General features: G+C 46.0%; 2 protein-coding genes across 2 annotated transcripts in view; one reads left to right on the top strand and one right to left on the bottom strand.

Moving 5' to 3' along the window:
• The window catches only part of ALDH3A2 (aldehyde dehydrogenase 3 family member A2), a 70,306-nt gene that overhangs the window by 28,773 nt on the left and 19,124 nt on the right, over positions 1-22,409 (top strand). The gene's annotated exons all lie outside the window — the stretch shown is intronic.
• Positions 811-22,409, bottom strand: part of SLC47A2 (solute carrier family 47 member 2) — a 30,638-nt gene continuing 9,039 nt past the window's right edge. The window contains exons 9-17 of the mRNA XM_004621592.2: positions 22,102-22,215; positions 21,749-21,816; positions 20,426-20,534; positions 19,736-19,811; positions 19,093-19,162; positions 3,630-3,762; positions 3,458-3,552; positions 2,701-2,803; positions 811-1,412 (exon numbers count right to left, since the gene is read on the bottom strand). Coding sequence (XP_004621649.2) covers positions 1,192-1,412; positions 2,701-2,803; positions 3,458-3,552; positions 3,630-3,762; positions 19,093-19,162; positions 19,736-19,811; positions 20,426-20,534; positions 21,749-21,816; positions 22,102-22,215 — 989 coding nt within the window. The 3' untranslated portion in view covers positions 811-1,191. The remainder of the gene's footprint in view (positions 1,413-2,700; positions 2,804-3,457; positions 3,553-3,629; positions 3,763-19,092; positions 19,163-19,735; positions 19,812-20,425; positions 20,535-21,748; positions 21,817-22,101; positions 22,216-22,409) is intronic.

Raw genomic sequence — 22,409 nt, 5'->3', positions numbered from 1 at the left:
TTTACACAAAAATAGCCATCAAACCTGCAACCAGGAATCCGTAATATGCAACCAGCATATTAAATAATCCTAGTTGAACCTTTGAAATGGTAGTATTTGTTGTTTCTCAAACTGATTTAAGCATGGAACCCTTTCTTTTTCTGTGTATCTACTCAGGTAGAGTACTTGAGAAGACAGTGACCTTGCTGTGTCCTGTCAGGTGGCTCACTGTGGGGCTGGCAAATCACGAAGGTGTTTAATATCATAAGTAAGGATAGAGGCTTTCCCCTGGTGAGCAGGGGTCCTGGAATGTTGCTGTGGGCTCAGGAAATAGGGAACTGGTGGCTGGGGACATGGTACAGGGAATAAAGCACATGCCCTGAGCCCAGTCAATCACCGGCACTGCACAGTACCCCAGCCTCACTGGGTAGAGCCCGAGAGGCCCCCAAGCACTGTGTCCTTGGACCTTTGCAGTGAGGCTCTGACTTGGGTGATCTAGAATCACTGGGAGGGGCCCTGGTGTTCCCTACTTGGGAGGTACAAGAAAAAGAAAACAGGGAAAGACCTTTACACTTGTCTTTTTTTCTATTGGCCTTGGTGTGTTTTGTGTGTGAGAGAGCACGTTTTTTTAACCTCTTGAATCTGAAGGATGGTCTGGCCCCTCACTTGTGATGCTTGAGACTCAGCATGTTGGGTTTTCAAATAAAAGTGTCCTAGATTTTGGGTCGATATTGAATTCCATCCTGAGCCTATGTGACTAATACCCATCTCTCTGTAAGAACCGGTGTGCTAGGGACAAGTTATGTCAAGTCTAAGGGAAAGTGTCCTGAAGTGAGAGGAGTAGCCCCAGTGGCATCTCAGTTCCTGTCACGAGGCAGGGAGCAGATGGTGAGAGCAGCCTTGGAGAGCTTCAAAGACTTTATGAAGAGACTCAGAAAGCAGTTGGGCTTAGGAAATATCTTAGTGTTTAATGTAAGAGATTTCCAATCTCCAATAGGAAGCTGTGGCCATTATTGAATAGGACTGTGATCCCTGGTCCTTGCTGTTTTTATTGTTTGAGATCAACGAGCAATCCTGGAAGGCTGTTTTGACCACGATAGCATTATCTGTGCAGTTCTGGGCCCCTTGTGTCCCAGGAGGCATTGGATGAGGATCACCTTTTGAGTTGTGATCCAGAGATCACCTTGGCGTGTTTGTGTCTGTGCTGCTTTGCTAGTGGCTGCTGGTCAAGCACCTAATGACAAGCCCCACTGTCAGCAAAGCCGAGGCCACTCCTAGAGCCAGTGTCCGGCGGAGAGCCAGCTGCTTCACCGAGAGTTTGCTGGCGGGCACTGAGAAGGCACAGGCCGCTTCCGGAGTCCTGGACAGGTCCAGGTGGCACTCGGGCCTTGAGTATGTTGTCAGGATAATGCCAGGGTAGCTGCCTGTAGCCACTGTGGGAGTAAGCAAGCAGAGTGAGTCAGCAGGGGCCTCTGAGGGCAGCCCTCCATCCCACGGGAGACCTGGTTGGCACTGCCGTGTGGCAGCTCCTTGGCCACAGGGCCATGCTGCAGGGACCACCATTTCAGGGGATCTGGAGGCAATTTTGTGGGGGAAGTGTCTTTTGGTTTTCTTGTTTTTGGACCACACCTGGTGATAACACCTGGCGATACAGGGGACAGGTGGAGCGGGGGGGTCTACTTTCAGCCCTCCAGGGTCACTTGGGCAGTGATTGTGGAACCATTAGCTCTGGAAAGCATCTTAAACCCAGTTTTATATACAGATAAAACTTCCTATGATCAGATGTGAATATGAATATCACTTCCACATAGCATTGTGTGCTGTTGCAGATCCAAGTTTTTGTCAGCTCACTCTTGTGCCCCTCAAGCATAGGCCAGGATGAATGAGAGCATGAGGCTATGCGTCCTCTTGCCTGGCATGTTGCCCTGTGTGCTATGCTCAGAGCCATCCTGTTAGCCCAGCGTGCTTGTCTGTCTGCTTTATGTTTCTGAGCCACACCTAGCAATGCTCAGAGCCTAACTCCCTGGCTCCCCATTCAGGGTTTACTCTTGGTAGGCTTGGGGTGCCTGGGATTTAATCTGGGTCTGCCGTGTGCAAGGCAAACACCTTACCCATTGTACTATTATTCCAGCTCAGGTATGCACGTCTGTGTGATGGATTGAGGCACATCGTCAGTTATTCAGCCATGCTGACACCTGTGACCTAACAAATGTAGGCCAGGCTGAGGTAGCTCCTTGGGACAGAGTTCAATGGTGAGAACACTCAAATTTAAGAGGTCTTTGCTCGGGTCTTGCCTCTTACATTTCCCTATTTAGGGACACTGGAGAAGTTCAGCTCTCAGCCTTAGTTAAGAAGAGGATGCAGGGGCTGGAGCAATAGCACAGCGGGTAGGGCATTTGCCTTGCACGCAGCTGACCCAGGTTTGATTCCCAGTATCCCATATGGTCTCTGAGCACTACCAGGAGTAATTCCTGAGTGCAGAGCCAGGAGTAACCCCTGTGCATCACCGGGTGTAAAAAGCAAAAAAAAAAAAAAAAAAAAGAAGAGGATGCAGCTCTTTGCCTCACAAAGCTATAAAGGTGAACAGCCCTCATACAAGGTCTGTCAGGTAATGATACTAAGATCTCTGACACTGATTTTTCCATGCAGAGAGGAAGAAAAGTCTCTTTACCCACAGCACCCTGGTCTCTGCTTCCTGTTGAAAGGCTATGAGAGCATTACCTGAGGATGCAACCACCTTCTCAGGTCCAGGTCTGTGGACCATGCTTGCAAGGTTCCCGGGGATCTCTGTGCTCTGCTGGGGTAGCCCCATGCGTCTCTGAGCCTGCAGGAGAGAACTCACCTGGGTCAGTCTCTCAGCAGCCCAGTTCCATCTCCCCATCTCTGCCTGGCCCTTAAACCAGTGCTAGCCACTGGGTAAAAGCATGCTTGTGATTTGGGGAGCAATGTCAGAGTGGTTTAGGTGCCACTATGAGGCACCTATGATCTATGCACCCTGCTAGGACTGAGAGAAACATACTCTCCCTCCCCTCCCACTCTCCCTCTTCTTCCTCACCCCCTCCCCCTTCAGCAGGGCAGTGCCTCCCTGGTGTCTGAAAAGCAAATGCCCGCTGCTGCCCTGTGTTGGGTGTTGGAGGTTCCTCTAGGATCTGGGCACGTTGGTTTCCTCTTCCCCTGTACAAGTCATTGTATCCTCGGCTCACCTAGATTTAGACTCTTGAATTTCCAGTCTTTTTGGTTTCCAGCAGCTGGGGCTGGCTAAGAATGGTTTGGGAATTTGTCTTTTCTCTGCCTTTGGAGAGTGTTGCGTGTGCTGGTATTGTTCAGTGGTGAGTTGCGGATATTGTGGTGGTGAAGAGCAGATGTTGTGGCTGAGGTGCCCACCCCCATCCGCAACCCCCCTGAACCTCTGCCACTCATTGCTGGAACTGCTGTGTATTGAGGCCTTTTCTGGCCGAGCAGCTTCCCTGCTCCTCACCTCCTCCGCGGCCAGCTTCCAGTTGAGGCGGATGGTGTAAACAACAAAGGCGACAACTGCCGTGAGGCCCGAGGTCAGCAAGCCCAGCCAGAGGCCTGTGAGAGACAGGGGAGAATGGGAGTGTTCTGGGGCACGGCGGCCTGACCAGCATTCCCTCACACAGGGCACGTACCCATGATTCTCATTCGGATGACAAAGGTCAGCACAATGCCCAGTGGGAGAGCGATGACGTAGTACATGATAGCGTTCACGATGGCACCAAAAGCCTGCTTCCCTGTGCCTCTCAGAATGCCACCATAGACACACTGGAACAGAAGAGGAAGGAGAAAGCAGCGGCAAATTGGGTGGCAGGTTACCCCAAGTCCCACTGCATTCTCGCAGCACTGCCCTAGGTGCTCTCCCCCGCCCTCCGTAAGGACGGGTGCCACAAAGGACAGGCTGCCCGGAGCTGACGCTACAGAGCTGCATTCTGAACACAGCTCCGGCTGCCGGTCTCTCCCGACCCCAGGGATGCCGCTGTTCTCCCTAGGAAGCCGAGCTGCCCACCAGCCGGCGCTTGGGGAGCCTGGACGGATTCGCACCAGGTGGGGGACGCTGGTCTCCTGTGGCTGCTCTGGAGATCACAGCACACAGAATGTCTCAAAAGAAGACACATTCTACCGTTCTCACTGCACTAAGGTTCAAGGGGTCTGCTGCAGGACCGCTGAGGCTTCCTATGCCTCTCCAGCTGCTTAAGGCCATCTGTGTTCTCTGGCTGTGGCCTGCAGCGGGACATCATTCCAATTTTATCTTCTGTTGTCTCTTTGATTTCTAGATAAAACAGGAAGAGTCAAACTATTTTAAGAGGCTTAACTTAAACTTGGAGTCCACAGTCATGGCTCTGGCTTAGGACCCAGCTATCCTGGGGGCCATTGTTTGCCTATTCTGGGTGGCAAGGGAAGGTATCGCCCTGGGGCCAGATAGTACAGTGAATGAGAGCTTTTGCCTTGCCTGTGGCCAACCTGGGTTCAGTCTCTAGCACCTTATATGATCTCTTGGCCTGCCAGGAATTAGCCCTGAGCACTACTGGGTGTGGCCCAAAACACACAGAAAAGAAATAGCCTTTCACAGTGATTCAATAATTTGTTTGTTTTTGGACCGTACCCCTTGGTAGTCAGGGTTTACTCCTGAAAAGCATCTGCACTTCAGTGTTCGTTGCAGCACTAGTCATTGGAAAGGAAATGAAGTTTTTTATTTCAATGATATCATGGTTCTATAAGTACAAAGTCTTAGAGAATCCACTCACTTGCTAGAACAAGCTTATAAAATAAAAGAGCAATTGTATTTCTGTATGTAATGAACAAACTAAATGAAATCAAGAAATGCATTTCACTGGCAATAGTATCAAAAAGAACTATTCTGGCATATATTTAACAAAAGAAGCACGGAAGTTGTCCATTAGACTACAAAGTGATGCTGAAATAAAGTTCTGAATAATTCCAGCATTGTCCATGCATTGGAGAACTCAATACTGTTAAGATGAGAATTTGACCCAAATTGATCTATAGGTTCTGCATAATTTCTTTCAAAATCCCAGAAATCTCTCTTTTTTTTCTTTTTGGATCACATCTGGCAATGCTCAGGGGTTATTCCTGGCTCTGCACTCAGGAATTACTCCTGGCAGTGCTTGGGGAACACATGGGATGCTGGGAATTGAACCAGGGTCGGCCTCGTGCAAGCGAACGCCCTACCCAGTGTCCATCGATCCTTCCCCACCCAGCAATCTTTTTAATAGAAATCAACAAATCGATTCTAAAATATACATGGAAACACAAAAGATCTAGAAGAGCCAAAGTAAGTAAAAAGAGACTGGACTAGGAAGCTTTAAAGTAATTTACAAACTCACTCTGAAGATGTAGTCAGTAAGGCAGTGTAGCATTGGCACAGAGTAGATTTACTCAGTCTAAGAGATTGTGAAGTTAGAAATGAACCACTATATTTGTGACCAATTAATTTTCCACAAAAGTGCCCAAAATGGTCACTAAAGAGAGGCGACCTGTACACCAAGATTTTTTGTGAAAAAATCCCTTTAGGAAAGAGTTCTGAAGTATCTACTAAGAGCATGAATCATAAAATAGAGAAATTGTACCACGTTAAAATTCTTTTAAATGGGGACAAAAGATGAACACTTCCACAAAAGGGACATGTGGACAGCCAATAGGCATATGAAAAAGTGTTTGTTGTCATTGATTTTTTTTTTTAACTGGGGGGGAAAGAGAGTGAGAGAAAGAGAAAGAAGAAAGGTGCCTGCCACCGAGGCCTGGGGTGGTTAGGGGCGTGTGGTGAGAGGGAAGCTGGGGAGTGGGTGGTGGGACATGTGCTCTGGTGAAGGGACAGATGTTGGAACACTGTATGACTGAAACCCAATAATGAACAACTTTGTAACTATCTTACAGTGATTCAATTAAATAAATAAAAATTGAGAGTGGGGGCACAACAGCTGTGCTCAGTGCTTACTCCCATTTCTCGCTCAGGGATCCCCCCCTTGGAGGGGGCTCAAAGAACCAGTGGGATGCTGGGGATCAACTCGGGTCAGCCACATGCAAGGCAAGTGCCTTATCAACTGTATCTCTCGGGCCCAGTGTCACTTATTATTAGGGAAAAGCAAAAAAAAAGTGACAAAGATACCACATACCAGTGAGAATAACATACCAAAAAAAGAAACAATGTTACGTAGTAGTGAAAAACAAAACTCATTTCCTACTGGTGGTGTCTGGTTCAGCCCACAAGGAAAACAGTGTGGTGGTTTCTCAAAAAAGTATCTTTAGAGCTCCCTTATGGCCCTACAGTTCCACTTCATGACATCTACCTCCCTAAAACACAAAAATACTAATTTAAAATGATATGTAGATGCACACCTATTTTTACTGGGGTATTTAGTGCAGTAGCCAGGATATGGAATAAATGTCCCAACGACGGATGAATGTCCAAAGAAGTTATGGGATACTATGAACAAAATGGAATACTTATGCATCCATAAGAAAAGATGAAATCAGGCAACATGCAGTTTGCTACAGTGTGGATGAGTTTTATGTTAAGCCAAGTAAACCTAAGGGAGGACAAATACTGCATGATCCTCCTCATCTGTGGTAAATAAGGAACAAAATAAGGAAATGAAGGCAATAATGATGCAAACTCTTAGCCCTGGATTACAGAACTGAAAATGTGAAGTAAGAAAATGGCCAGGGGTATGTGAGGAGCAATTATGAGGAGGACTGGATATGTAACAAAGACGTTGGTGCAGGGTCTTGGGCACTTTGGTCGTTGTGAGGTAACTGTACATCAAAATTATAAGTTTACACTCCTGTAAGGATGTGGTCCAAAATAGAATAACTTAAATACAATTTTTAGAGAGAAAAGTGAAATTTTTAGTAACTCAAAACATACCAGTAAGAAAATGAAAGACAACTCATGGGCTGGATTTATATATTGTATGTCTGATAAGAAAATGTGGAATATACAAAGAATTCTTGGACTGGGACCAGACAGATAATTTCAGAAGGTAAGGTGCTTGCCTTGCGTGCACTGACCTGGGTCTGATCCCCGGCCTCCCATATCGATATCCTGAGCACTACCATTGTAATTCCTGAGTGCAGAGCCAGGAGTAACCCCTGAGCGTCACTGGGAGAGGCCCCAAAATAAAACAAAAATCGACAAGGAATTCTCAGGATTCAGTAATAAAGATAAGTGTTGGGACTGAATATGACTTTATTTGGAAAGCAGATCTTTGCAAAGATCTTGTTTAAATCATGTTGAAATCTTGAGGTTAGGCCTTAGCCAATAGGCTGTTCTTACACAAAGGAGAGAGACAAGTATAATATGGCCACCAAAAAGCCAGCAACTCCTCAAGGTACTAGAAGCTTGTTGAGAGACCTGGATCCTTCCCAGTGGAAGAATCTGCCAACCCCTCCATTCAGTCCTTCCAGTTTCCAGTATTATGAGACAATACATTTCTGTTATATTAAGCCACTTGAATTTTTCACTCTGTTTTGGCAGCTCTAGCAAGCTAATTCAGGTAACCTGATTTTTCTTTCTTTCTTTCTTTCTTTCTTTCTTTCTTTCTTTCTTTCTTTCTTTCTTTCTTTCTTTCTTTCTTTCTTTCCTTTCTTTCTTTCGCTTTTTTTTTTTCTTTTTGGGTTATACCTGGCGATGCACAGGGGTTATTCCTGGTTCCTGGCTCTGCACTCAGGAATTACCCCTGGCGGTGCTCAGGGGACCATATGGGATGCTGGGATTCGAACCCGGGTTGGCTGCGTGCAAGGCAAACGCCCTACCCGCTGTGCTATCGCTCCAGCCCCTTCTTTCTTTCTTTCTTTCTTTCTTTCTTTCTTTCTTTCTTTCTTTCTTTCTTTCTTTCTTTCTTTCTTTCTTTCTTTCTTTCTTTCTTTCTTTCTTTCTTTCTTTCTTTTTCTTTCTTTCTTTCTCTCTTTCTTTCTCTCTCTTTCTTTCTCTCTCTCTTTCTTTCTCTCTTTCTCTCTTTCTTTCTTTCTTTCGTCTTAGGGCCACATTCAACTATGCTCAGGCATTACTCCTGCCTCTCCCTCAGTGGTCACTCCTGGCAGGGCTCAGGGGACCACATGAGTTTTGGGCATCAAACCCAGATTGGTCATGTGCAAGACAAATACTCTACCTGCTGTAGTATTGATCCAGCCCAAGTGGCCTAATTTTTCAGGTGGAAAAAAAATGTGACTAGACCTTTCACTGAAGAATACTTTCAACGGGATAATAAGCACACAAAAAGAAGCTCACGATTAGTAGGAAAATGCATCTTAGAGCCTCATACCCTTCCTCACACGAGAGCCTACAAAGGAAAAATAATAAAAGTGAAATTAAACCACAATCAGAAGGACCCAAGAGATGGTACATTGAGTAAGGCCTTGCACACGACCTGGGTTCGATCCCTAGCCCCCAAGTACTGCCAGGAATAATTTCTGAGTGCAAAGCTAGGAGTAACCCTTGAGAATCTCAGGTGTGGCCTCCAAAATTTTTAAAAGAGAGTAAGCAACCACAGTCAGAAACCAGTACAGACCCTCTAGATCACTACAATAAAGACAAGGACCAATCTCAGAAAGGTGTTTTAGAGAACATCAGCAAACTGACTGTATTTCTGTGGAAAAGCAAAAGACCCAGTATTGAAGGAGAATGTTAAGAATTAGCACTGCATAACTTCAAGACAATTGAGAAGCTGTAATGATTTAAACACTGTGCTTGCCACAGCTGAGGGTCTGTGTGGGGGATGGGGGGTGGGGGATTCATTGAGACAGTGGAGGGAAGTGGACACTGGGGGGTGGTGTTGTGCTGGAGTGTTGTATGATGCAGAAAACCATAATATCAATAGCTTTGCAACTCATAATGCCTCTAAATGCTATCATCATCAAGACAATGTGCTGTCGGCCAAAGAATAGACAAACTAAGTCAAAAAGAATAGAGAGCCCAGAAACAGACCTACACAAATAGTTGATTAATTGTTGTCAAAGGAGTAAAGGCAGCTAAAAGGAACAAGTATAATTTTTTCTAGAAACAGGTTTGAGACAGCAGGACATTCACATTCAAGTAAAAAAAAAAATAGACAAATCTTAACTATGTACAAAAATTAAAATAGATAATATGCCTAAAGACAAAAAGCAAAATAAACTCACACAAGATAATATAGGAGAAAGTCTCCTGTTAACATAGGGAAAAAAACTTTTTAGATACATTTCATGTATTCACCGTTCATGGGTTGGGGGAGGACTTTGTAAATTGGATTTATCAGTTGGATTACCACTTGGATTAAACATTGTAAAACATGCTCTGTGGGAAAAAAGGAAAAACTAAGAAAATGAGATGACAAGCCACAGAGTGGGGAACCGTCTGTAAAGCGTGTTTCTGATAAAGAGCTAGAATTAAAAATATAAACTAAGGTTCTTAACCAACAACAACAATATCACTCTGTGGGTCAGAGTAATAATAAAGCAGGTAGGGCACTTGCTTTGTACATGTCCAATCTGGGTTTGATTCCCAGTACCCCCTATGGTTCCCCAAGCCTGCCAGGAGTAGTCCCTGAGCTCAGAGCCAGGAGTAAGTGCTGAGAGCCAGTGATTGTGGCTCATACAAACAAGAAAAAGAAACCCAACCCCAAACCCAGAACATGAAAACAAATTGTTTTTGTTTGGCGGCCACACCTGGCCACACCTGATGCTCAGGGATTACTCCTGGCTCTGCACTCAGGGATCAGTCCTGAAAGTGCTCAGGGGACCACGTATAGGGTGCTGGGGATTGAGCCTGGGTTGGTCATGTGCAAGGCAAGCTCCCTACACACTGTGCTATTGCTCCAGTGTGGTGAAAACAGTTTTTTTTTTTTTTTTTTTTTTTTTTTTTGCTTTTTGGGTCTCACCCAGCGATGCACAGGGGTTACTCCTGGCTTTGCACTCAGGAGTTACTCCTGGCGGTGCTCAGGGGACCATATGGGATGCTGGGGATCGAACCCGGGTCGGCCGCGTGCAAGGCAAACGCCCTACCTGCTGTGCTATCGCTCCAGCCCCTGAAAACAGTTTTTAAATAAACAAAATACTGAAAGAAAGGACACCTCACCAAAGATGCACTGGGAAAATAAGCTCATGAAAAGGTGCTTTACATCAGATATCCTCAGAAAATGCAAATTAAAATGACAATGAGATACCACCAGGCACCTATTAGAATGGCTAAAGTTAAAACACTGACAATATCAAATTTTGGAGAGGTTGTGGAACAGAAAGCCCCATTCATTGTTGATGAGAATGCAGAATGTTCCATCACCTCTGAAATTACTTATGACTTGGGCAATTTCTAATTAAGCTAAACATTAATAGTACAGTGGGCAGGATACTTGCCTTCCATACTGTCAGCCTGGTTCGATCCCCAGCCCCGCCAATGGTACCCCAAGCCTACCAGGAGTGATTCCTGAATGCAGAGCCAGGAATAAGTCCTGAGCACTGAGTGTAACCAAAAAACAAAACAAAATAAAAAGTTAAAAAAAGTGTTGCCACACTATTCAACAATCATGCTCCCAAGTGTTTACATAGAGTTGAAAACTATGTCCACCAAAAAATAAAGTCCTAAGAATGTTTGTAGAGCGCGAGGATGACTTCAACAGGCTGAGTAAGCACATGCTCTTCATGCCTCTGGTTCAGTCCCTAGCAACGAATTGTCCCCACGCATTGCTGAGAGTGACCTTCCAGCTTAGTGTCACAGGAACCTTTAAGAACCACCCAATGTCAGTCGCCCAACAATGCAAAATAAAATGTCTACAGGAACTTTTTCCATAATTGTCAAAACGTGGAAGCCACCAAGATGTCCTTCAGTAGGTGAATGGGTAAACTGGTATATCAAGACATAAAAAAATAAGTGAACTATCATTTTTGGACTATCTTTGCTAAAAACAAACTATCAAGGCATAAAAAGACAGTGAGGAATCATAAACGCATATTGCTAAGTGAAAGACATGAATCTGAGAAGATCGTGTACTGTGTGATCCAGCCATAAGATAAATGAAGAAGAGAAACTAGAGACAGCAAAATGGTTGGCATTGCCAGAGACTGGGGGAAGAGAGTGCCAGAAGGGAGGATTACTAGGGGAATACTTGGGACTTTTAGCTGTGAAATTAGTCCTGTGATAATATGGTTGTGAATAGATGTCATTTTACTATTCTTAAAAAACTTGAATTGTGGAGGGAAGTTGACACTGGTGGTGGGATTGGTGATGGAACATTGTATGTCAATAACGCAACTATGAATAACTTTGTAATCCACGATGCTTTAGTAAAATAAAATCCTGAAAGAAAAAAAAAACATTCACTATACAGCATGGAGAGTACACCCTTATGTCAACTGGACTTCAGTTAATAATGGACCTATGCTTGCTCATTTGTTTAACAAGTGTACACACTAATGTAAGATGTGAATAGCGGGGTAAACTAAGAGGAGAGGGCCTTTTTGGGACTATATTTTCTGCTCCAATTTTCTGTCAATCTACAACTGCTCTTGGGCTGGGGAATGCTCAGAGGGCTGGATTACATGCCTCACATGTGCCCTGGCTCGCACCAGGGCACAAAGAAAAAAAGAAAAAAGAAAGAAAGAAAGAAAGAAAGAAAGAAAGAAAGAAAGAAAGAAAGAAAGAAAGAAAGAAAGAAAGAAAGAAAGAAAGGAAGGAAGGAAGGAAGGAAGGGAGAAAGAGAGAAAAGAAAGAAAGAAAGGGAAAGAAAGAAGGAAAGGAGGAAAGAAAAAGAAAAAAAGAGAAAGCAAACAAGTATATCAAGTATTTACTCAGACTACAACTTTTTGAAGGTGGAAATAAACCATGAAGAAGACATGAGTTATCAGAACAAATAAGAAACAACAAAAACTATTTCCATAGCAAATCAAGCTTTTTATCAATGAGCAAAATAAGGCTCAAATAAATAATCTAACATCCCAAGAAACTAGAGAAAGACATTTAAAGGAAGCACAAAGTAAATAAAAGGGAGGAAGTAATAAAATTTAGAATGGGAATTAATTTGATATAGAAACTAAACAACAACAAAAGAGCAATGAAACCAAATGCTGTTTTTAGATAAGAAAACAAACCGATAGGAAAAGTTTTAGAGCAGGTGAAATGCTTGCTTTGCATGCAACAAACCCGGGTTTAATACTCCGTACCACATATGGTCCCTGAGCACAGCTGGTGTGGTCCCCCCAAAATAGAATAAGATCAATAAACCTTTAATTAGATTAATGAAGAAAATGAGAAAACTGGGTCAGAATAAACTGGGTCAAAATTAAAGGAGCAATTACAACAGATATACAGAAATGCAAAAACCAGGGTCAAAGAAATTTGGCTAACCTGGGCTCCTTCGTACTCCATATGGTCCCCTGAACCCACCAGGAGTCATCCCTGAGTACAGAGCCAGGAGAAAGGCCTAAGCACAGCTAAGTGTGACACAAAAACAGGAGAGAGAGAGAGAGAGAGAAATATAAAAGATTACACAAGAATACTATAAACAACTTTATGTCACAAAGTTGGAGAACCTAAAAGAAGTGAATAAATGTTTATAATCCTATAACCTCTCAAGAATGAATCAAGAGAGAGTAGAAAATCTGAACAGACCAGTATTAAATTACAACAGTAATCAAAAGTGTCCCCCACTCCCGTTCCCTACTGCCCCCACCACTCAATAAAAACTTATGTCCAGGTGAGTTCATTAGGGAGTTCTCACAAACCTTCAAACATCTACTTCCTATCCTTGAGCTCTTCCAGAAATTCAAAGAAACAGGAATTCTTTCAGTTTCTATGATACCAGAAGTAGATAGATATCACTAAGAAAATTACATACCAACATCCCTGATAAACATAGATTCAAAGATACTGAACAAAATTTTAGCAAACTGAATTCAGTAATACATTAAAAGCATCATAAATGATCAAGTTGGATTTATTCCGAAGATGCAAGGATGGTTTGATATATGCACGATATATTATATTGATAAAAGAAAAGATAAGCATTATGGGTTCATGTTAATAGGTGCAGAGAAAGCATTTAATAAGTCCAATACCCATTCATGATTTTGTTTAAAGTCTAAAAATATGGGTACATAACAAACTGCTCCAAACTAGTAAAGGCAAATCCACAGCTAACAGTCAATTGTAAAAAAACTGAAAAATCTTTTCTCTAAGATCAGGCACAAGACAAAAATACCCATTCTCATGACTAATATTCAATATAATGTCACAAGCCTTAGCCACAGCAATTGGGCAGAAAAGAGAAAGTAATTAAAGAGATGTAGAGGGGCCTGATCGATAGCACAGTGGATAGGGCCCTTGCATGCGGCCGACCCGGATTCGATTTCTGGCATTCCATATGGTCCCCCCAGCACCACCAGGACTAAATCCTGAGTGCAGAGCCAGGAGTAATCCCTGAGCATTGCTGGATGTGATCCAAAAAGCTCACTAAATAAATAAAGGGATGTAGATTGGAGAAAAGAAGATTCACTAATTTCAGATGATATGATATTATACATAAAAAAAAATTCTAAGGATTCTATCAAAATACTCCTAGAAACAAGACGTGGTAAACAGGATGCAAAATCAATACACAAAATCTTGCATATTTATATCCAATCTATGAGATATTAAAGAAAAGCATTTTAAAAATCCCATTTATATTTGTGTTTAAAAATCAGGTACCCTGAAATCAGCAAACAATGTAAAAGCTTTCTTTGTTGTTGTGTGTTTTTGTATTTGGGTCACACCTGGTGGTGCTTAGTGCTTCCTTGTGTCTTGGCACTCAAAGATAACTCCTGGCCAGGCCCTGGGAGTCCTTCTAGCAAGGGAAGCACCTTATCCTCTGTATTATCACTCTGGACCCAAGACTTCTTTTTTGAAAACTATAAATTACTTTTAAAAGAAATGGAAACATATTCACTGTACGTGGACTAGAAGAACATCATTAAATGATCATCTACAGCCAGAGAGTTAGTATAGGGATTAAGGTGCTTGCCTTGTATGATGCTGACCCCAGTTCAATCCCCACTATTAAACATAGTACCCTAAAAACCACCAGGAGTAAGCCCTGAGCACTGCCAGGTATACCCTCTTCCCCCAGAAATGACCATCCCACCCAAAGCACCAAACAAATTCAGTGCAGTCCCCCTAAAAATGCCAGTGGTGTTTTGAGATTCTGAGACCTAGGGGAATTTCCCAGTGATTTTCGGCCAATCAGGCCTGTGGTTCAATACTGCTCCTCACTTCCTGTGTTGCTGGGGTTACCCAGGCCCTCCCACCAGACCCCCATCACGACCCCACTGTGGCACTCTTTAATGACACAAATACTGTTAAAATCTAGATAATGTAATAAAACTCCTTGAATAGCTAAGGCAAACCTGAGGAAAAAGAAAAGAAGATGGGGGCATTATATTCCCTCACCTAAAACTATCAAGCTGGAGTAATTAAAACTGTGGTATAGAATAAAATCTGACACTCAGAAAAGAGGAAAAGAATCAAGAGCTCAGAGATAAACCCTCGGATGTACAGTTATTGTACTTCAAAGGAGTAGGTAGGTATGTCTAGTGAAGCAAGAAAAGCCTCTTCTGTAAATAGTATTGTGAAAGCTGGCTAGCCACTATAAACAAAGGTTAATTCAAAATGGGGAGAGAGAAAGAGAAGAAAAGTATTTTCCAACAGAGTCAGGCTGCAGGGACGGATGGGAGGGAAACTGAGGACACTGGTGGCAGGACATGTGCATTAGTGAAGGGTGTGCCGGAACACTGTATGAATGAAGCTCAATCATGAACAACTTTGTAACTGTATATCTCACGGTAATTCAATAAAAACAAAACCAAAAACCTATAGTCAGTAAAAAGGGGGGGGGGCAGCAAAATAGAACAGCAGGTCAGGTGCTTGTCTTGTATATAGCTGATCTAGGTTTGATCCCCAGGACCCCGTATGTTCCCCAGACACTTCCAGGAGCTCAGAGGCAAGAACAAGCCCTGAACAAGACTAGTTGTGACTCAGAAACGACAATAAAAAACAACAAAAAGTGGGTCAAAGACTTAATATTAAACTTGAATCCATAAGGCACAGCAAGGAGAACAGACCAAACTCTCCATGATATTGCTCTTGAGGTGCGTCTTCATTGATTTGACTTGACTGGCAAGAAACAATAGCAAACTAAGAAGTTTCCTTACTGTGTGGGAAAGGACAGCTAATAATTTGCATACATCCGACAAAGATGTTGAAGTCCTTCGGAACCCAGCCACAGTCATGCTCAAGGCCACTCTCCACACGTTCGGACGAGCCTCATGCATGAAGGGACTGGCAGAGGAACCCAGGTGTGCGGGACCCGGGGCTGAGATCTCCAAGCCTGCTCGGATTGGGACTGGGCCTTCTTCACACTGACCCCCCATTTTCCAGTAGCTTGGCAGCCACACCCACAAACTGCCCCCAGTGCCGTGTAATCTCACCGACGGCCAACATCCAGAGACTATAAGACCAAGCTCCCAGAAGCATCTAATAGCCTTGTTCTCCCTCTTGGAGAACCTGACAAGCTACCAAGAATCTATTGCCCGCATGGGAGAGCCTTGAAAGCTCCCCGTGGCGCATTCATATCTCAAATACAGTAAAAGATATATACATACCTCTCGGAGAGCTCAGCAAGCTACCGAGAGTAATCCATGGCCACACAGCAGAGCCTGGCAAGCTACCTGTGGCGTATTCAATATGCCAAAAACAGTAACAATATGTCTCATTCCCCTGACCCTGAAAGAGCCTCCAATTGTTGGGAAAGACAAGTAAGGAGAGGCTGCTAAAATCTCAGGGCTGAGTGTAATAGAGATGTTACTGGTGCCCGCTCGAGTAAATCAACGAACAATGGGATGACAGTGATACAGCGATCTGATAAAGAGCTAATATCCAAGATATAAAAAGCACTCACAAAACTTAACAAAATGAGTGAAGTAATTCAGAAGAAGAAAGACAAACACAGGGTAGTCTCACTTATCTGTAGTGTATAGAATATGGGGTGAGGAAATACATTGTAAAGGAGGGGTGCCTAGATTACCCTTCACCCAGTGTTTAGAGAGAAGGACAGGGAAAGAAAGAAATCACAGGGAAAAGAAGAGAACAGGAAGCAATGGTGGACAGGCACCAGGACTTCAGTTCTACTGGGATGTGAGAGAGTGGTGTACCCACACATGCCAAACACAGACCCAACAACTCTGAAAACATGAGCCCTAAGCTGCAAGCACTAGAACTTTATAATGTGCCTGTCAAATTGACAGGCAGGAATGGGGCGAGGGCTGGTGTTGGGGAGGGAATCTGGGAACATTGCTGGAGAGAAGTTAACACTGGTAGTGGGATTGGTGTTGAAATATATACCTCAACTCAAAGATCAGTATCTTTGTAAATTACAGTTAATTAAAAAAATAAAAACAAAACAAAACTCAACAAGAAAAAAATAATAATCTCATAAGAAAATGGGGAGCAGGGGCTGGCGGGTAGGGCATTTGCCTTGCACGCAGCCGACCCAGGTTTGATTCCCAGCATCCCATGTGGTCCCCTGAGCATTTCCAGGGATAATTCCTGAGTGCAGAGTCAGGAGTGACCCCTGTGCATCGCTGGGTGTGACCCAAAGAGCAAAAAATAAAAATAATAATAATAATAAAGTGATTGATTAAGAAAATGGGGAGCAACCCATAGAGATATCTCAGTAGGCTGAAACACATGTTAGTGTGCATGAAGACAAGTTTTAGTCCCACACCTAATGGTCTCCTGAGTACTGCAGCAGTGACAGAGCTAGGAATAGCCTCAGAGCACCATCAGTGTCACCTAAAAACAAAGCAAAAGAAACAGTTCCTAAGGAAGAGGCACTGATGCCAGTAGACATAGCAACAAGGGGAGACAGTAACTATACAGTGCAACACATGATGTAAAAAAACAGTAATCTAAAGCTAGCCAAGAGAAAAGATGGTAGGACATAGAGGCATGGGATGTAAATTTGCTTTCAAAAGGAACTGAACATTGTTGCCATTTAAAGAGAAGGATACTGAGTCCCTGGAAAAAAGGCAAGTCATACCCAATTTTAGTTGCAGAAAGAGTTTTTCGCACAGTGGGTAAAGCGTTTGCCTTGCACAGGGCCGACCCGGTTCAATTCCTTCGTCCCTCTCGGAGAGCCTGGCAAGCTACCGAGAGTATCCCGCCCACATGGCAGAGCCTGGCAAGCTACCCGTGGCATATTCAATATGCCAAAAACAGTAACAACGAGTCTCACAATGGAGATGTTACTGGTGCCCGCTCAAGCAAATCAATGAGCAACGGGATGACAGTGTTACAGTGCAGTGCATTATGTAATTGCAGTATTTACACTTGCAGTGTGTGTGTGTGTGTGTGTGTGTGTGTGTGTGTGTGTGTGTGTGTGTAGAGGGGGCTAGAGCGATAGCACAGCAGTTGGGCATTCGCCTTTCATGCAGCCGACCCGAGTTTGATTCCTCTGTCCCTCTCGGAGAGCCCGGCAAGCTACCAAGAGTATCGAGCCCGAGTGGCAGAGCCTGCCAAGCTACCTGTGCGTATTGGATATGCCAAAAACAGTAACAATAAGTCTCTCAATGAGAGACGTTACTGGTGCCCGCTCCAACAAATCGATAAGTAACAGGATGACAGTGACAGTGACTGACACTTGCAGAGCTACTATACTAGTCTCTGCTAGGTATTCAATCCCTCCACCATTCTCCCAAGGCTCTTCCCCCTGGCCTCCCTTCTTTCCAACTCTCTTGATCCTGCCTTAGGGTTTGCTGCCATGGGGGATTGTCTAGCCCCTTTCTTTCTTTGTTTATACTCTGCATATGAGTGAGATCATCTGCTATTTATCTGCTTTTTTAAAACTTTCTGACTCATTTCACTTAGCATGGCATGCTCCAATTAACTAGTCAGAAGAATTTCTTAGCTGTGGCCTCACCTTGGAGCCAGAGAAAAATCTGAATAGAATCTCTGGTAATGTCCTAGGACAGAAGCAACAACAGGCTCCATAGTATTATCTCTTTCAATGGCCCATGATAAAAGCGATGGAAATGACAAAACACAGCCAGAGAGTGCAGTTCTCTTGAGGAAAAAGCACATGGCCCCTTGTGCTCCTCTTTCTGAATCCTCGGCAAGACCCAGAAGGGAACCCTAGAACATGCAGCAAACTGGGGTAAACTGAGCTGTCACTGTCACTGTCATCCCATTTCTCATCGATTTGTCGGAGCGGGCACCAGTAATGTCTCTCATTGAGAGACTTATTACTGGTTTTGGCATATCCAATACTCACAGGTAGCTTGCCAGGCTCTGCCGCTCAGGCTCGATACACTTGGTAGCTTGCTGGGCTCTCCGAGAGGAGCGGAGGAATCGAACTCGGGTCGTCCGCATGAAAAGCAAACGCCCAACCTCTGTGCTATCGCTCCAGCCCTGTAACTGAGATTTTTGAAAAAGTTCACTATCATTGGAACATTGTATGATTAAAAACCCTACCATGAACAACTTTATAACTGGAAAAAAGGTACTAAAGAAAATTGGATTTTAAAAAGTTCACCATAATATTTTATGAGTTCAGTATTGTACAGGTGTTTCCCCCTGGAATACAGGAGCTGAGTGTTGCTAATTAAGCTCAGCTCAATTATGGGGAAGAGGAGGCAATTGATCCCAAACTGTGCTCCTAGCTGGTAAAAAGTAAGGAAAATGAAAGTCTATACTGGCACCACTGTTCAGTTTTTGCTCATCTGCATCCATGTTTTGGCCTGCTGGAAAAGAGAAGAGAAAGGAAGAAAAAGGAAGCCGCTGTTGTGAATGATAATAGAACTGATGTGAGCCAATACTCTGGGTCCTGACTGCTCAGTTTGTCCTTTTACACACTCTGAAAATCCTTGTTAGATTCCTGGATACTGGGAGCTTAAGCCAAAACGGTGTGTAACAGAGATAAAAGCCAGTCCTTGAATCATGTAGTTTCCCTTTGTGTCAGCAGGAATTCTGTCAATGTTGAGGAACTGACTTTGGGTGAGATGACAGGACCTGAAGACCTGCTGTGTTGGGGGGGTGGGTGAGGGAGCCAGGCTCTGGCTCTCAACGGTACTCACACAGAGGGCCTCGAAGAGCTGAAAGACAGTGTAAACCGGCAGTGCCTGCTCCACCAAGCTGATGACTTCTCTGCAGAGAAATGGGAAGAATTCGGCACTGAAGACAAGTCCCATTTCATACCTTCAATGCAGTCCTTCCTGACATTTTTTTGAGTATCCAAACATGACTCACCCTTAGCCTAGTGTGTCCGTGTCTGTCTCTGCGTCCAAGTCCAGGCCTTATCTCTCTTTGTCTCTGTCTGTGTCTGTCTCTATGTCATATCCATGTCCATGCCCATATCTGTCTCTGTCTCTGTCTGTGTCTGTCTCTATGTCATATCCATGTCCATGCCCATATCTGTCTCTGTCTCTTCCTGTCTCTTTATATCCATGTCTCTGTCTCTCTGCCTCTCTGCCTATGTCCTTGTCCCCGGCTCGTAGCTGAGACTCCAGCAGAGACACCTCGCTCCCTTGCCCTTTGATCTTATCTGTGGACGAGCAAGTGTCATGATGCCTGAGTGTAGAAGCTGGTTTCCACTTAGTGAAAATGAAGTTGGGACAGTTTAACTCCTTGGGACCCAGTGCCAAGCCCAGCACATGCCTCAGGCCCACCGGGGCCACTCTGACACTTCCCAGAGGCCCGTCAAGACAACTAATCACCTACTCATCACTGGTGAAAATGTGCCCCACTTTGCTTCTCAGGGTGCTCAGCAGGACTCCCATCACCAGAGAAGTGCCAACTGGAAGAGACGAGAGAAGGGCGTTGGCGGGCCCTAGCCATGGGAGAGCCCACACCGGTTGGCCCCGGCCAGGCCCCTCTCCAGGAGCTGAGACCCCCATCCAGATGCAGCCTCTCAGGGAGGAGCCTGTGTTCCTCTGGTGGTTCTCAGAGCAGCCTCAGTGTCACTGCATCACTTTGAGATGCAGATTCTCAGGCTTCCCTGATGGCAGGCAACTGCAGCATGAGGTGGGGACTCTGGCCAACAGGCACCAGAAGTGTCTCTGCACAAGGCTGAGGGCAGACTAGTCCAAGCCAGAGAGGCTCTGAGGGCTACAGGGAGCAGCCTGCAGAGGCCCCTGGAGGGCTGAGGAGGATGTGCTTTTGCAGGTATCCCTCCGGACAGAAATGGCACGTCCAGCTTTCCCCAGAAGAGCAAGCACACCAGGAGGAGGAGGTGTCAGGAGGGCAGAGGTGGCCAGAGAGAGGTGCTGTCCCTGGGCTGCCATCAGTGCCCCAGCTGGGCTGGCATGACCAGCGGCAGTTTGGGAAGGTCATCCTGGGCTGCCTGCCAGGCCCACCTGGGCCCTGAACTGAGATTCCCCCTTTCCAGTTCTCTGGGAGTGCCTGACCCACCTGTGCAGAGCACTCCCGAGATGGCCGAACGCTTGGCCTGCACGGTGTCTGCAGCCCCCAGGGCAGTGCCCACTCGCACGCAGACGGCGATGCTGAGCCCCATGGGGACCTGGGTGAGAAATAAGAGGGCACCGAGGTAGAGTCGCTCCAGTGTAGACAGGTGGTCAGGAGCCAGGAGAGACTGGGAGGGGTGGTGTTGCCCTTGCTGCCAGGAGGGGCTGAGCAGAGCTGAGCAGGGCTGAGCAGGGCTGAGCAGGGCAGTGGGGCCTGGGGAGGCGGCGGGAGCAGAAATGGGCAGTGACTACTAAGGGACTGATTCCCCAGGTGAGGCGGCCAGCCCAGGCTTCTGGGGCCAACTGGTCCTGCAAGGGAAGTCAGCGTGGTACAACAAAGCATGAGTACACCCTTCTGAAGGTGAGTGTGGCTCTAAGGAAGCCAGAAAAACCTCTCTGTGAGGAAAGCAAATTCAGTGGAAGGCATTAGCAAAAATAGAAATTAGTAGGACCAGAGAGATAGTCCAGTGGGTTGGGGCTTGCTTACAGGTGGCCAGTCTGGTCTCTACCATGCATGGTCCCCAAGCCCACCAGAAATGACCCCTGAGTGCAGAGCCGGGAGTATGCCCGAGCCCTGAGGTGTGGCCTGGTGCCCCCTTCTCACAAGAATCATGTTTCCTGGGGCTGGGAGGCCTTCCAGTCAGGGTTAAGGAGGCCGAAGGGGCCCCTCCTGGTGGTGCCCAGCCAATCGAGCTGGACGGTCCATTGCTCAGGTCCTGGGGTGCTGCCCCTAGCAGTGCTCAGGGTTCATGCAGTGCTGGGTCAAACTGGGCACCCGCTTATGCAGAGCACCCCCTGACCTCATGCTACCAGCCGGCCCTGGAAGTGTGGGTTTTCCTGAGTCCCTTACTTGAAACGGGAGCCATGGACTAAATGTCCCCAGAAGGTTGGCCATGTATGCATGTATGGATGTATGCATGTGCGTCCCTCTGGAGATAGGGAGGTGGGTCTGCAGAGGCCGCAGGGAGGGGGCACTGTCCTTTGAGTGGGGAGTGCAGAATGTGGAATGTCCTTCTTCTCAGGAAAATACAAAAATTCAGATAATGATGAAAGCTCTCCCAATTTTGAAGTGTAGTTAATTAAAAAAAAATCTAACATCATGTATGTTCATTACTGCCTGTGGGACAGTGTCTGTGATCCCTGTGTGTGGCTCTGAAGGGGACTGGACAGTTGGCATGGGAGGGCTCTTGGCACTCAGACCTGGCCTCGGGAAGACAGATAATTTGCCCCTCAGGCCACGGAGGGGGTGGGCTGGGTTGCAGAGACTCACCATGTAGATAACTGCGGACACCTCGTATATGATGGCCTGGGCAGAGAGGTCCAGGACGCTGAGCAGACCTGTGATGGGGGGATGAGGGGTGAGCCCTGCAGCTGCTAGCACAGGACTAGGAGTTTCTAAGGACAGATTATTCCCAAACAAGAATGCCCCTGCTAGGGACCGGAGCTATGATAATCCAAAGGGCTCAAGCAAAGCATGTCTGATCCTGGACACCACTGGGTGCCCGAGCCCCACCAGGAGCGACCACCCCGCACCCCCAGACCTGTTTCCAGGATCTCAGCCTGGTGGAGGGGGGGGAGCCCCAGACCCACTGGGGGAGCAGTGCCCACGTGACCCCCACATACCCATGAGGAAGCTCCCGATCTCGTAGGCCCACCACTCGATGCACATCATGAGCATGCTGGGGATGGCCAGCGAGAAGAAGGGGCCCCAGTCCTGCAGGCACTGGCTGGACCAGCCTGGGGGCAGAACCCCAGGAATGAGCCACGGCTGCCCTGCACCACCCGCGCTGGAGCCCTGAGCCCGGGCTCCTCTAGCTGCTAGGCTCAGCGTGAGGCAGGCTCACACCCGCTCCAGAGCCAGGGCAGGCAGCCTCCCTCTGCCCTCTCGGCCACATGTCCTCATGCTGGCTCATGCTGCCCTGCCTTTTGGG

This window comes from Sorex araneus, chromosome 5 (genome assembly GCF_027595985.1).
Source record: "Sorex araneus isolate mSorAra2 chromosome 5, mSorAra2.pri, whole genome shotgun sequence".
Lineage (NCBI taxonomy): Eukaryota > Metazoa > Chordata > Mammalia > Eulipotyphla > Soricidae > Sorex > Sorex araneus.
Note: the sequence above shows the minus strand (reverse complement) of the source record. Positions and strands in the feature narration are given on the sequence as shown.